The sequence below is a fragment of the Azolla caroliniana genome, unplaced genomic scaffold (assembly GCF_043228905.1).
Source record: "Azolla caroliniana isolate FFs.n. ecotype wild unplaced genomic scaffold, voAzoCaro1.0.p SCAF_14, whole genome shotgun sequence".
In the NCBI taxonomy this organism is placed as follows: Eukaryota; Viridiplantae; Streptophyta; class Polypodiopsida; order Salviniales; family Salviniaceae; genus Azolla; species Azolla caroliniana.
Genome location: NW_028230449.1, coordinates 265,239 through 278,436, shown reverse-complemented (window position 1 = coordinate 278,436; position 13,198 = coordinate 265,239). Strand labels below are relative to the sequence as shown.

At 37.3% G+C, this 13,198-nt stretch overlaps 2 protein-coding genes across 2 annotated transcripts; one reads left to right on the top strand and one right to left on the bottom strand.

Annotated features, from left to right (window-relative positions):
- Positions 1-206: 206 nt before the first annotated feature.
- On the top strand, positions 207-3,421 carry TAF13 (TBP-associated factor 13). Its single transcript, XM_087330745.1, has 6 exons — positions 207-550; positions 895-1,024; positions 1,237-1,274; positions 1,464-1,523; positions 1,616-1,690; positions 2,965-3,421. Exons 2-6 carry the CDS (start codon positions 901-903, stop codon positions 3,073-3,075), a joined length of 408 nt encoding a protein of 135 aa, XP_087186871.1. The 5' UTR covers positions 207-550; positions 895-900; the 3' UTR covers positions 3,076-3,421.
- A 2,541-nt stretch (positions 3,422-5,962) lies between these two features.
- LOC147855075 (GDT1-like protein 4) lies at positions 5,963-10,450 on the bottom strand. Its single transcript, XM_087330480.1, has 9 exons — positions 10,237-10,450; positions 10,001-10,078; positions 9,755-9,889; positions 9,503-9,601; positions 9,316-9,388; positions 9,133-9,218; positions 7,944-8,030; positions 6,471-6,530; positions 5,963-6,375 (listed from the first exon to the last, which is right to left on the bottom strand). Exons 1-9 carry the CDS (start codon positions 10,360-10,362, stop codon positions 6,187-6,189), a joined length of 933 nt encoding a protein of 310 aa, XP_087186606.1. The 5' UTR covers positions 10,363-10,450; the 3' UTR covers positions 5,963-6,186.
- Positions 10,451-13,198: the final 2,748 nt, after the last annotated feature.

Genomic DNA, 13,198 nt, shown 5'->3' with positions numbered 1-13,198 from the left:
ACCCGCCTCATCTCTCTCTCTCTCTCTCTCTCTCTCTGTGTTTCTCTGTGTTTTTCTCTGTGTGTCTGTGCGTTATGATCTGTACGTCCATCCATCCATGGTCTGCCTGCCTGTTGCTGCACTCCTGATGCGGCGCACCTTTCTCCTCTCTTCTTCTACTGAAAAGGTATGCCCTTTCTCCCCCTCCCTCCTTCCCGACATGGTTGACTAGAGTTCCAGACATGGTTGATTCAGGCCTGCAATATTCGAGCATAGCAGAATAATAATTAGAGGAACAACATCTCAGCATCATTATAGAATAGAATAGCTTTCACCAGAATTTCAAAGAGAATGTATATTGATTTCTGCCATAGTTTGAGCATCGTAATAGGGTTCGTGTTTCCGTTATGGAATAGACATATCTATTTTCTGAGGATCTTGTTTTTGCATTTGGAAGCAACAGAAATCTCGACCCCAAGGTCTGTCATCTGTATTGGCACACGATCGTGGTTGACACAGCTCGTCAAATTGAGGCACCCAGAGTTTTCTTCCTCAAATCTGTATTGAACAGGTAAATGACCTTTCCTTTCCTGTTGCTTCCATAGTCATAAGCAACATCGAACAACTACCTAAATGCAAAGACTTGTTTACTAGAACTAAATCTCTTGCACTGATCAGTAAATGTAATGTATATACAGTTTAAACGTGTTTCTTCATCTCCTAAAACTTGCCTGTACTGCGTCTTAATTTCTTTCCGCATTGGGGATTGATCACCATGAACATAAAATTGAAAATATCTATTCCGAACTTTGCCAACTCGCTTTTTTAATCACCAGAAAGATTCACTCCTAATTTGATCATTTACCTGAAAGCGAGGAGACCATTGTTGTAAATTTTCCTTTTATGTATTGCTAGCTTGGCATGGCATCCACATCAAATGCTGGTGGAGGTGCGACAAACAATGCCAAAGCAAAATCTGGTGCAGGTTCTCATCAGGCATCAGAGGCCTCCCTAAAGAGGAAGCGTGGTATCTTTTCCAAGGATTGTAAGAGTTTCTGTAATTGACTTTCAGCTTTTATGACACCCAATTATGAATGATCAGCACATCTTTAGGATGAGTTGGACGCTTCAAAGCTGTTCTTTACACTTGTACATTTTTTGCGTTTTCTTTTCATTTGCATATTTCCTACTTCTGTTTAAACCATTTTGAAATTATATTGCAAGCTTGCAAATGACGTCTTCTGTATTGTGTACTAGTGAGACTGATGATGTATGGATTTGGAGATGATCCTGACGTAAGCCATCTTTGCTATTAAGCTGGTCTCAATAATTTATAAGTTTAAAATGAACTCTTATATCTTTACCCTGAAACACTTTTCTGTTGATACTGTAACATGATGATAATTGGCAAGTCTAGACTTGCAAATTGAAGATAGTTTAATACTTTATCTGTTTTTTTACGTCTTTACTTTCATTAATGGCAGCCTCTACCTGAGACTGTTGCTTTGGTCGAGGACATCTTGATTGATTATGTCACAGAGATGGTGAGTATTTCACCTTAATCTAGATAAACACAATTACTGGTTCATGCATTCAGATGGCATTGGCAAGTTCTAATATTTTCTTCTGTGGACAGGTACATAAAGCTCAAGATATTGCTTCGAGAAGAGGGAAGCTTACAACAGAGGACCTGATGTTCCTTGTGCGGAAGGTAATTATGATTATTCATCACTTCACTTATTTCAAATCAAGATGCTTCCAGCATGTTACATTGGAGTTGTTAATCCTTGGGCTTGATAGTTTCCAAAAACCAAGATCATAGCAAAGGAAAGCCATTATGAGTCAAGAGAGAGAGAGAGAGAGAGAGAGAGAGAGAGAGAGAGAGAGAGAGAGAGCAATGTGATACCAAATGAGAAAGTCTACAATAAATATTATCATTCAAATAGTATATGATGTTTAGGCTTAAGTAAGTGACAAGCACATGGTCAATTTTCGAGACTATGTTTTTACGGGAAATGTGAATGTTTGGCAAGCAAATGTTTGTAAATTACATCAAAATAAACCAAATACATTTGTTGTCCCCAAACCCTAGCGCTCTTGTAGTTATTTCAATTCTCTTATACTATTCCACTAAAAACTCTGGAACCACAACACATTTATAGGTTTTCAGTAAACACATGAATGGTAAGCTAGAGGAAATTATGTCAGAGAAGTGTTCACCACCAGAATACTCTTTTTGACTCCTCAGGTTCACATCAATTGGACCGTGAAGTCGAAACAAGGAGTGCGGACGGTAGGCCATCGGTGGGTGCAATATGTAAGATGTAGAGTTATAGAGAAAAGGTTTAGGGTTTAGGAATTAGGGTTTGAGTCTTGGTTTTGGTTTTGGTTTAGGGTTAGGGTTTAAGAATTAGGGTTTAGTGTTTGTTTCGGGCTTAGGGTTTAGAGGATAAAAGGGTTTAGTGCAAGAGGGGATAAAGTGAAAAGTAACACCAAGAATAATTTGAGCACACCCAAATTATTTGACAAACTTGGTGTAAGTGAGGCATAATAAGAGATAGAGGAAGGGGAGAGAGAGAGAGACGAGGGATTAATCACTAACATTAAAACTAGAAACAAGTTAAAACATAACCATAAGCTAAATAGTCTAGATTAGAGAGAGGGAGAGATTAAAAAGGAGACTAATTTCACTTTTCCACATGATTTATGTTGTGTCATGTACACTGTCAGGTAAAACATCTTCTTTCATTCCCCTGGTCATACCCATTAACTTTTATGACACTTTTCTACATACTTTATGTTGTGATATGTTAACTCATATCTGCTTAAGTGAAACTATTGCCAGACTGCAATGGTCTGTTCACATATTTATTCTGTTAAGGAATGCCAGTTGTGCAAGATAATTGCCTGAATTGGGAATAAGCACTACTAGCTGGAGATCCCCGACATGTAACCTTATGTCTGTGCATGTGTGCTTTTTTACAGGATCCAAGGAAATTTGGCCGTGTCAAGGAGCTGCTTGCTATGAATGAAGAACTTAAGAGAGCACGTAAAGCGTTTGAAATTGATGAAGAAAAGTTGAGTTTTGAAGACTGACTTGTGTTGAAAGCCAAGATCTGTTTTCTCAAAGTTCAGGCAAAATCCTTGAGCTTGGCATTCCTGATCAAAATTCATAGCATAGAAATTAGGTATGCATTTCGAAGATAAGGTGTAGCCAAGCGTATATCTTGATGTACAATACGGAGAAGCTAATGAACGGGGACCTTCCTAAATTACATCATTAAAAGCACCTTTATATGACAACTTTTAGAGTGCCATGATGAAATAGTTCTTTTGCTCCCAAAATTTGATTTTTTTTGGAACAATTCAGCTCAGTGAGGTAAAAAGGATTTGTAAGACACTTGTACCTACCTTCTAAATTTTATAACTTCTTTCCTTACTATTATTAATACATCTTATAGCATGTAAGTTCACCTGGATATTTGATGTCTTTATTTCATAAAAAAGATGGTATCCTGAATTAACTCCCATCTGAGAATTTTAAATAGAGCAATTAACTCACTTGTGTGGGCAAAAGCACATTATATTATAACTGATTGAACCTCGAGAAGAGTGCAAAAGCATAGGTTTTTTTATTTGATTGGTTTGCTTGCTCAAGAATGATTAGATCCATCTCTATACTGAATTGGTATTTATTGCTGAATGCTCTCTTATTATTATTTGTTTGGCCAACTGGGTTTTGACATCGTGCCCAAGGTTTGAATGAATTCAAACTAAAGGATGAAAAGAAGTGGGATTTTTTAAAAGTATTGAGCCAAAGGTTGGGTGGCCCATAGCAATGACAGTCCAATGGATATTGGGAAGTAAAAGTAAAATTTGGTGGAAATTTGATTAGGTTATGTGCATAACTTCTATTAAAAGGAAAGAAAATCTGTACAAATGTGTTGATCCTCAATTCAACATTTATAAGGCCTGGTTGTCTAAATCCAGATTATGCAATGGGATGACTCGGTGACTGAAACTTGCAAAGGCCTCTCAAGAGTCATATCTAACTTTTCCATAAGAATCTAAAACTGATCCTTAGCTTTCCTTAAAAACATGTTTCCACCAAGAAAAAGACAAGTAACATATCCATCTACAAAATGGATATATGTTTTGATAGCAGATTGTACGTATTAGCTCCAAATATCTTTGTATTCTCTAAACAATGCGTTTCTATTTCTTATGTCTGTTTTCTCAGCAAGTAGTCCTAACAAACGCTATAATGAAGATGTTTGTATTCATTCCCATATTTTAGATTCTCATACAAGGTTTCCAAACTTATTACCAAGCTATACATCCAGTTATAAATGATTGAGGGATTGTTAGAGAATGAAGATATGGATTTTCGTTTATGAGGCTACTCATGGCAGGCATAATTTTGCTCATGCTGAATATGTCTATCTCAAACATCATATAATCCTTGTTTTATCATGCCTCCTCTCCTTGAGATGTCAAGTTTGTATATCACTCTACATTCAATCACATTTGCATCAAGTAGTTTAGAATCAAGTCTAGCTATTTTGTGGACTTATATCATATAATTTCAGTTCATAGTCATTCACATGAAACGAGAAAAGTTTCAGTTTCATCACCATTCTTTTCTATATTGCTAACAAATCAGCAAAACCTCTATGATACATTGTGGCCATTGCACTCATATTGGATGTCCCACTTCATAGCACGCTCATGAGAAAACGTCAAATGAAAACAAACATGGCCATTCAAGGGTCAAAACTGCAATGCGTAGAGGACAACTGTTAGGGCTACATGCCTAGAGGCAACAACACAGGGATTGCTAGAAACACTTCACCTTTTGCAACTTCATCTGACTTGGATGGGAGCTCGACATGTTGACAATCGAAGGCGGGATCAACAACATCGGGGAAGCCATGGCTTTTTGAGGACAAGCAAAATAGGAGTAGTTACTGATGAAGCTTCCTTCGCAGTTGATGACTACTTGTTCCCAGTTGGGACTAATTCCTAAACCCTAAACCCACGTCACTAGTGTTCACCTCATGGGGTGAGGTTGGTAGGGTTGCTTGAAATCCTTCCCACATCATCTCAGCCACTACCAGCATCATTCATACATGGTCTAGACAGAAGGTGGGCCAAGGACCTTTCCTTGACCTCCCTACGAGCAAAAAATGAAGATCCAAGTCTTTCCAAAATCACTTGGTGTGGCCAGCCCAGTTGTTGAATCTGCTGTTCTTTCGAATGGATTTGTCACGATCTCCGCCATTGCTGGTGTCAGTTTAGAGATCATCACAGCCAAAACATGGGTCTATTCTTCAGAGACCATACTCCGCGAGAAATCATGCAGTGAAGAGATCAGTATCAGTTTGATCGCTTCTTTCGCAATATCTGAAGACATGGAGAGACATTTATACATAACAAAACTGTAGTACGGGATTAGACAGTTAAGTCTTATAGATATCTTTTAAAGCGCCATATCTTCACCCCTGGTTACATATGCAGGGGATTACCCTGACACATGTGCATACAATTAAGCTGAGAGATGATCATGGGTCCAATACTTTTGAACCCATCCATAATAGACAGATCGGAACAATTAAAAATCAAGATAATCTCAATCTAACCCATGAGAATGCATCTTTGATTGCTATAAAATTTGTGGTGCTAATGCAAGCTACCTTTGCACTGAACACTTACATTTCATTGACCCAACTGGATATTTTAGCTTCATTTAATCATTGAATTACATTGCATTACTGTAAAACCCTGGCATATCGCCATTTACTTTGGGAGCTGCCACAGTTGTGCTACAATATTGAATGAAATTTCAGGTTTCCAACCAGTGACCACCATGAAATCATGTTTGTTATCAAACCATACTTCATTATTCATGAAATAGGTTGATGATATACTCTATTGTTGGGTATTAGATGCTCTAGACTCCTGAGAAATTTCCATAAACTGGCACTTACAAAGAAACAATACTCACTGTTCCAGAGAAATAAATAGGCATAGCCAGGTACAGAGCTTTGTTCATCGGTCTATGAGCCACTGGAAGAATTAGGTGGGTAAATATTACTGAAATGAAAAAAATGAAGGCATTGACTCACATCAAACTCTAAGCACCATTCTGCTGTCAGATCAGAGCCTCTTTACATAATGAGTGTGTGTGGAGGAGAAATATAATGTTCCCTATAGTGGAGGATAAAAGTAAGATGTCAATGCAAATCCCAGAAACAAGAGACCTCCAACCATTGCAACTGTCCTCTGTGAGATTTTCATGGCTAACAAGCGTCCACCAACCACTGCAACTGATGTGCATATCGTATGGCCCACAATTGCACCAACTGTAACTCCAACCGCATTTTTATGTGTTGCCAGCTACATGTAACAAAGACAAATTCACATTGTTATTCTACAAAACAGAAAATAAAATAAAAAATCAGTTAGAAATTTTATCGGAATATAGAACATACAGCTATTGTTGCAATTTGACTTCTATCTCCCCATTCTGCTAAGAAAGTCAAAATGAAGGCCTGCAAAGAAATGTTTATTTTTGTGATGCCACATGTCACTCCCAAATTTTCTAATTCAGAAAGTTGTAAACACAGTTGCTTTGGGTAAATTAGACTATCATCTAACGTGTAGGTTAGATCTCACATTATGGTAGATGAGTTGAAATTAGGCACAATAATAGAAACTTTTCATCTTATTAACCAGTGATTAAAAACTATGACTAAAAATATGCCTATATGTATCATGAATTCAGGATGAATGCTTGGTTATTTCTAGAATTGCCTATACATGCTTTGTCAAAGTTGAGGTTCTTAAACACATGAAAGTTTGCATTAAGCACAATATATTTGAAAAGAACACGTGAGCTTAAAAAATAAGTTATGCCAGTTACAATAATTCATTTCTGTTAAATCATAAAGTGAGCATGTCCTAAATGGTCAAATTGAAAGCTTAACTCGCTAACTATGATTCTAACTAGAATGTGGGTAAGTCCTAACGGACATAATTAGAAGCTTAAATTACTAGTTTTCACAATTTTGTTTCTAATGTTGGGATTATGAGTTTTTACTTTGACCACACATTTGTAGTTAATTTAAAAATAAGCAAGTATACTTTTTGAATTTATCATATATATATATATGGATAGATAGATAGATGGATAGATATACATATACATATATAGATATACAATATACATATACATATACATATATGCATAATTAAGTAAAATTTATTATGTTTTGCAACAGGTGGGATATCAATCCAGCTCATATCTTGAGTTTGTCCTCATAAAAGATGATGACATTTTGTATGTAGTACGATATCAATCCAACTAATAATTGAGGACCCAAAGATGAATCTCCAGAATGTCCCAGGACATGTATTTTCCTGCAATGTAACCGGGGTAGTGCTCTATAATCTTCAACGAAACCATTATAATACGGAGATGGAAAGTCATATAGAGATAGGTTAAACGAAACTGTCATGCCCTGAAAATACAAGTAGGAAAATACAGGAGTGGAAGCTCCTCTAATCATTTTAAAACATAAAGTGACAGCAAGGGAGATAATCACCTCATCCTCGTCAGTTACGAGTCTACAAAAAGTCACTCTACCGTACAAACTCGGTAGGAAATAGTTTATAATATACAAACGTTCATGAAATATGAATCCAGCTCATAAGTAACTTATCCTCATCATTTAGGAGCTTTCACTATCATACAAGCTTGAAATAGTTCATAACATGTAGAAAGAACTTCTTTTCGTCTACATACCACCCGGTCTTAATGAGTAACAATATATATTGGTGTGCATGGTTTCATAAATTGATAAAACAAATCTCTTATTAATCAGAGATTTGTTTAATATGATAATCAGAATTTATGAATCAGAACATGAATAAAGAAGTTTGGACAGCTCATGCATGGTCCTTACCTCTAAGAAAATGGGAGTACAAAATCGTGATAGAACTCTCTTCCATGTTGTCTTTCCTTGAGGAGCAGATTCAAGTTTCTCTTCAACCTAAAGATTCGGCCATTTAAAAAAAAAGACACGTTTGATCAATTTTCTCATGGAGTGAAAAGATTGGAAATAATTATACAAGCACAAATTTGCGAGGAAAACCATCCTTCTTCAAAAACACCATAAGAAAAGCACACATTTACACATATCACTAGCAATATGTGACGAGAACCATCCCAAAACTAATAGAAGTATTATAGCACAAAAAGTGTGAAGCAAACCATCATCTCCCAAAACACCATTTTTACTTCTAATCATGCACAGCTGTAAAGACCACAACATCTCAGAAACCAGGATTTTCAACTACCTCTGATTGCATTTTTGGGGGGTATTTAGAGTTCATATTTACAGACTTCAAAATTTGTGGAATATCCCTTTTCTCCAACTTCAACTTCTTGTCAATGGAGCATTGTGTTTCACAAAATGCCAAAAACGGTATCACATAACTTATAAAGAGCACTAACTTTTCTCAACCTATAAGCCTGTTACTAATCTAAAAGGTCAAAAACAAAATCTACCTTTGGAAATTGGCAGTGAAGTTATGTCCCTCGGTGAAACAGCACACTCTCTTTGTCCATAATTACAGAAAAGATCAAAGATGTGCATGATTGCTTGGATCTCTTTTTCAATGATATGGGCAAAGTTCAGTGGTTGACTTGAGTACACGATGGAGCCGATATAATTGATTGATTTGTTGTAATACTACAGATCCCTTAGCAAGAGGGACTACTGAAGTTTACATCCAATATCTTTGCATATTATTTCATTACTTTCGTACTATTTTCTATACTGGCATATCCATACTGATGTGAGAAGTTATCCTAATTAGTTTTGATTTCAATACCCATTTTGTCTGATTCCCACACATGATCATGCCTAAATGTTATATTTTGTCTATATAACTAAGAAAAAAAAAGTTCTGCACTTCTACCTCATTCCTGAATTTTAATAACAATTTCTGTCATCTCCCCCCCGCCCCTTTTTACCAAGGGCTAGCCCCATGATAGGTGGACATTATGATGCTGTAAAACTAAAGAGAAACAGCAACAAAAATAATGTGTGCATCAATCGAATTAAAGAAAATGCAGTACATACGTCAGACCTCTTCAAACTCCTTCTGCTGTGAACTTTTGGAGCTTGATCTCCATGCGATGTACAGCAATCGCAGACCAAAGAAAGTATAGAGGACTGCATGACTCAAGAATTGCAATATAAAATCAATACACTCTATAACATGGGACACATGCAGGCAGTTTAGCATTCAATATATCAAACACAACCTCACCTGTAGCAGCATTGTTTGTGTGCTTCTTTGATATCAAGTTAGGCACTATCCTTCCAAGCCCTGTAGAAAGTATCTATTCAAACGCACGGAAGTTATGCCCAGCACAGCATGCACATGTGATTAGTAGAATGCATCATATTCTAGCAATCTCCTGTATACTGTATATATCAAAGAAAAGAGAACTTACGGTCATTATCACGAGGGCACTGAGGGCACCAGACAGCACAATCGACCGAGGATGGCGCATTGCCAACAAAGCTGCAATGATAAATGTCTCATCACCAATCTGCACAAAATCTGTAATGTTGGATACAGGTTTGAACTGAACTTATGCTTCTTAAATTTAGATCTGGCCATCCCTCCATTGTAAAGGCCATCTCTCAAAGCTTGATTTTTCTTATGATACTACAGCCATCACACTGGCTTCCAAAGACTTTACCTCGCTTACAAGGATCATACTGAAGCTCGTGAACAGAGCATCAAGCAAGCCCCCGGCCTTTGACACGTCACTATCATCATTCAGCCAATTGTCACTCATTTCTTCGTCTTGATTATGGCCCGTTTGATGGAAAAGCTTAAAGATATAAACAAACAGACAGAAAGTATCATCTCACACACAACAAATGAAAGATCGATTTCCATAGGACAACTAAATCAGCCGAGAAAGGGGGAAAAGGGAATTTACCTTGGTGCGTAAGGACTGAGTGTTTTCTTCAATAGCATTGGCGTCATCCTTCAGAGCACCATTGTCTTCCTCTATCGTCTGGATCAGAGAAAGATTGCATCAAATCGCAAGATCGGCTTACTGGATATGAAATAAACATTATACAACGTAGGGGGGGGAGGAGGAGAGACAGAAAGACGGTGTATGAGAGAGAGAGAGAGAGAGAGAGAGAGAGAGAGATGTACACAATTACTTACCTGAGCGTACAAGGATGGAGATACGAGGAAGGAGACAAGCAGAAAGACGAGGTAAACCCGAAGGGAGGGTGATAATGAAAAGGAATCATTCCTGAGCCTGTGCTGCCAGGCAAGTGAAGCTAACATGGCGATTCTCTCTCTCTCTCTCTCTCTCTCTCTCTCTCTCTCTCTCTCTCTCTCTCTCTGTGTCTCTGCGTGGGTCTGCCTCTTTAGTGTTTGCAGGGGAGGAGAAGAGACGATACAAAATGTGTGTGATATTCGTGATATTCTCCATGCGTGATATTCGTGATATTCTCCACGCGTGCTATTCTCAATATTCGAATACTTAACTTGATACAAGAGGTTTGGATGAGTATCAACAGCCTTGAGTGCCTAACATATTTGAGTACTTAACTTGATATAAGAGTTTGAGATGAGTCTTGATACGGTCATGTACGATGGTATAAAAACATGATGTTAGTTGTTTTCAGTGCATTGCTTAGAAAATCATTGTCATTATGTATTAATATAAGGCACCCAAGTTGTCATGACTCAAATGCATGGTCTCTTGTACTCAGCCAAGAATTTTGGCCTTAATCCTTCTACATAACCCTAACAGTTAAAAGTATTAATCGCCTATCTTCTTGATATAGTATTTCTCTCAATGTCAACATAGTATGAACCCCACCTATAGCATGAAAGATATGAGATGGGTATGAGACAAGATGATGTATTTACTCCCCCTTGTTTAGAGTCTATTACTAATCAATAGACCAAAATAAAATAAAATAAGGTAAATAGATTGGATAAAATAACCCGATCCACTCAACCAACCCCTAGCTATGATAAAGACATAGCCAACCTACCACCAACATCCCATACCACTACATATTAGGATGACTAATACCTTGGAAGAGATAACATGATCATCATGACAAAAGCTTAGCCCACACCACCGGTTTCTTAAGACGACAACCTTCCAACATAATTTGTTTGTTACTCTTATCAGAGTTTTGAGATGTTCTTTCTAGACAACTACCACATATGCCAATACTTACATTTATTTTTTACCATAATCTTGATCTCATACATGGTACTACATCTTTTTCTATCCCTTTGTATTGACTTAGTCAATCCAAAGAAGATGAGATCGATCCTCAACTTGAGGATAATTAAAAATGGATACGTTCGACTTTCGAATGCCGAAAACACATTGAGGACCTTCAACCCCTTGTCTGGCAATTCCACCCAATCTTTGAATCCCCTTCGCGTTGCCTTGGAGGAGTCCTCGATGGCGAACATGGTCTTTAGCGCTCCTTCAAATGTTTCCCACGTTGAATTTTGTGGTCGTATCCCGTGGATACTCCCTTAAAGCCCATTCGTAGCCACTCGATTGAAGGATGTCACCTGTAATCCTTCCGATATTCCGCACCATAGCATTTTCGCCTTGTAATCTCGCAAATATCGTGACACATCCTTCCCGTTGAATTGCCCATTCCGTTGCACAAGCCGCTCTACTACCACCGCAATCTCCAACATTGCACGTTGTTCTTGTAGCATTCGCTCGAACATCACCACTTGTGTCGTGCCTTTCGACGCTAGATCGTTTGCGTGAGTCGGGTGGGAACTACTAGGGTTTTGGACTAGGAGAAAGAAGAATATGAGATAATGTTAGTTATGAAAAGATTGCAAGAAGAAGATATGAAAATCGTGAATCCCACAAGTATAGTGTATTAATCAATCCTTATAAAAATCGACAACCATATACATATTTTCTCTCTTCCTTATATAGTGATGGAAGAGACTAATCATGGCATCAACTAATCAACACAACCACCAATGAGCTCTCATACTAACAAAACCCAATTAATAACCAACATAATATCTATGAGCCTATTGTGAGGGTTTAGGGTTAGTTTTGGGTTTATGGTTGGGGTTCGGATTTCTCACGACCTCAGAAAATGGCTACATGGAACTACGAAAAAAGTTCTACGACTGCTTGAGAGCTAGGGGCTACCTATCGAAGTTCCTACTCAAGTGCTTTTCGACCATCCCCTACTGCATACAAAACCAACTACTCTCCAACCAACCCAACAACAAAAAACCTCCAGCCATTGTTTTTAAGCTTCATTACTCCCCATGCATCAAAAAACTCCAAATTGTTGCGCTCGTGAGAAACAAACTTAAACCCCTTCTATGACAACCTCAATATTGTTCCCTTACACCCGCTCTCACGTGTTGGCTAAATGGTAAAAAACTAAGAAACCACCTAGTACACTCATCCTTTCCCCCCACCTCAAGTTTTATGTACACTCATTCCTCTTACCCCCCACCTAAAGTCTTGTGTACACTCTTTACCCTTCCTTTTTGTACACACTTTTGTATGTCCCACATACAAAGGACTCTCCCCCCTCTCCATATAAAAAGAGCAACCTAGTAGGCTTAGTTTTCATCATTTATACATCGAGCATTGAAGAGCCTTCATCAAGGCGAAATGCATTTGCCGTTCGTTGCCTTATGATAGTAAAACTTTCATTCCTTCTATGTGTTACTCTCTTCTAATTTTTTGTCGAAGTTTTTATTAAGTACTTGTATAATCACTTTTATTAAGTACTTGTTTAATCCGTTCTTTAAGTACTTGTTTAATCATTTTTATTAAGTACTTGTTTAATCCGTTCTTTAAGTACTTGTTTAATCATTTTTATTAAGTACTTCTTTAATCCCTTCTTTAAGTACTTATTTAATCATTTTTATTAAGTACTTCTTTAATCCCTTCTTTAAGTACTTGTTTAATCATTTTTTGTCCAAGTTTTTGTTTAAACATGTGTTTAAGTATCATTTAAACAACTCCTTTCTTAATCATAATCATCCTCTTCTTAACAATGACCCTTTTTTTAAAATTATAATCCCTCTGTTTTCTTTTAATCATAACCTTGCTTTAAGTATTTGTTTAAACATTTGTTTAAGTACTTTGTTGAAACAA

Excerpts from the sequence above, each read along its gene's own strand:
- TAF13 (XM_087330745.1), top strand. The coding sequence starts at position 901 with ATGGCATCCACATCAAATGCTGGTGGAGGTGCGACAAACAATGCCAAA. Across the intron at positions 1,025-1,236 it reads TGGTATCTTTTCCAAGGATT|TGAGACTGATGATGTATGGA; the intron begins GTAAGAGTTTCT and ends ATTGTGTACTAG. Across the intron at positions 1,275-1,463 it reads GATTTGGAGATGATCCTGAC|CCTCTACCTGAGACTGTTGC; the intron begins GTAAGCCATCTT and ends CATTAATGGCAG.
- LOC147855075 (XM_087330480.1), bottom strand. The coding sequence starts at position 10,362 with ATGTTAGCTTCACTTGCCTGGCAGCACAGGCTCAGGAATGATTCCTTT. Across the intron at positions 10,079-10,236 it reads CTCCATCCTTGTACGCTCAG|ACGATAGAGGAAGACAATGG; the intron begins GTAAGTAATTGT and ends TCTCTGATCCAG. Across the intron at positions 9,219-9,315 it reads CACAAACAATGCTGCTACAG|TCCTCTATACTTTCTTTGGT; the intron begins GTGAGGTTGTGT and ends TGAGTCATGCAG.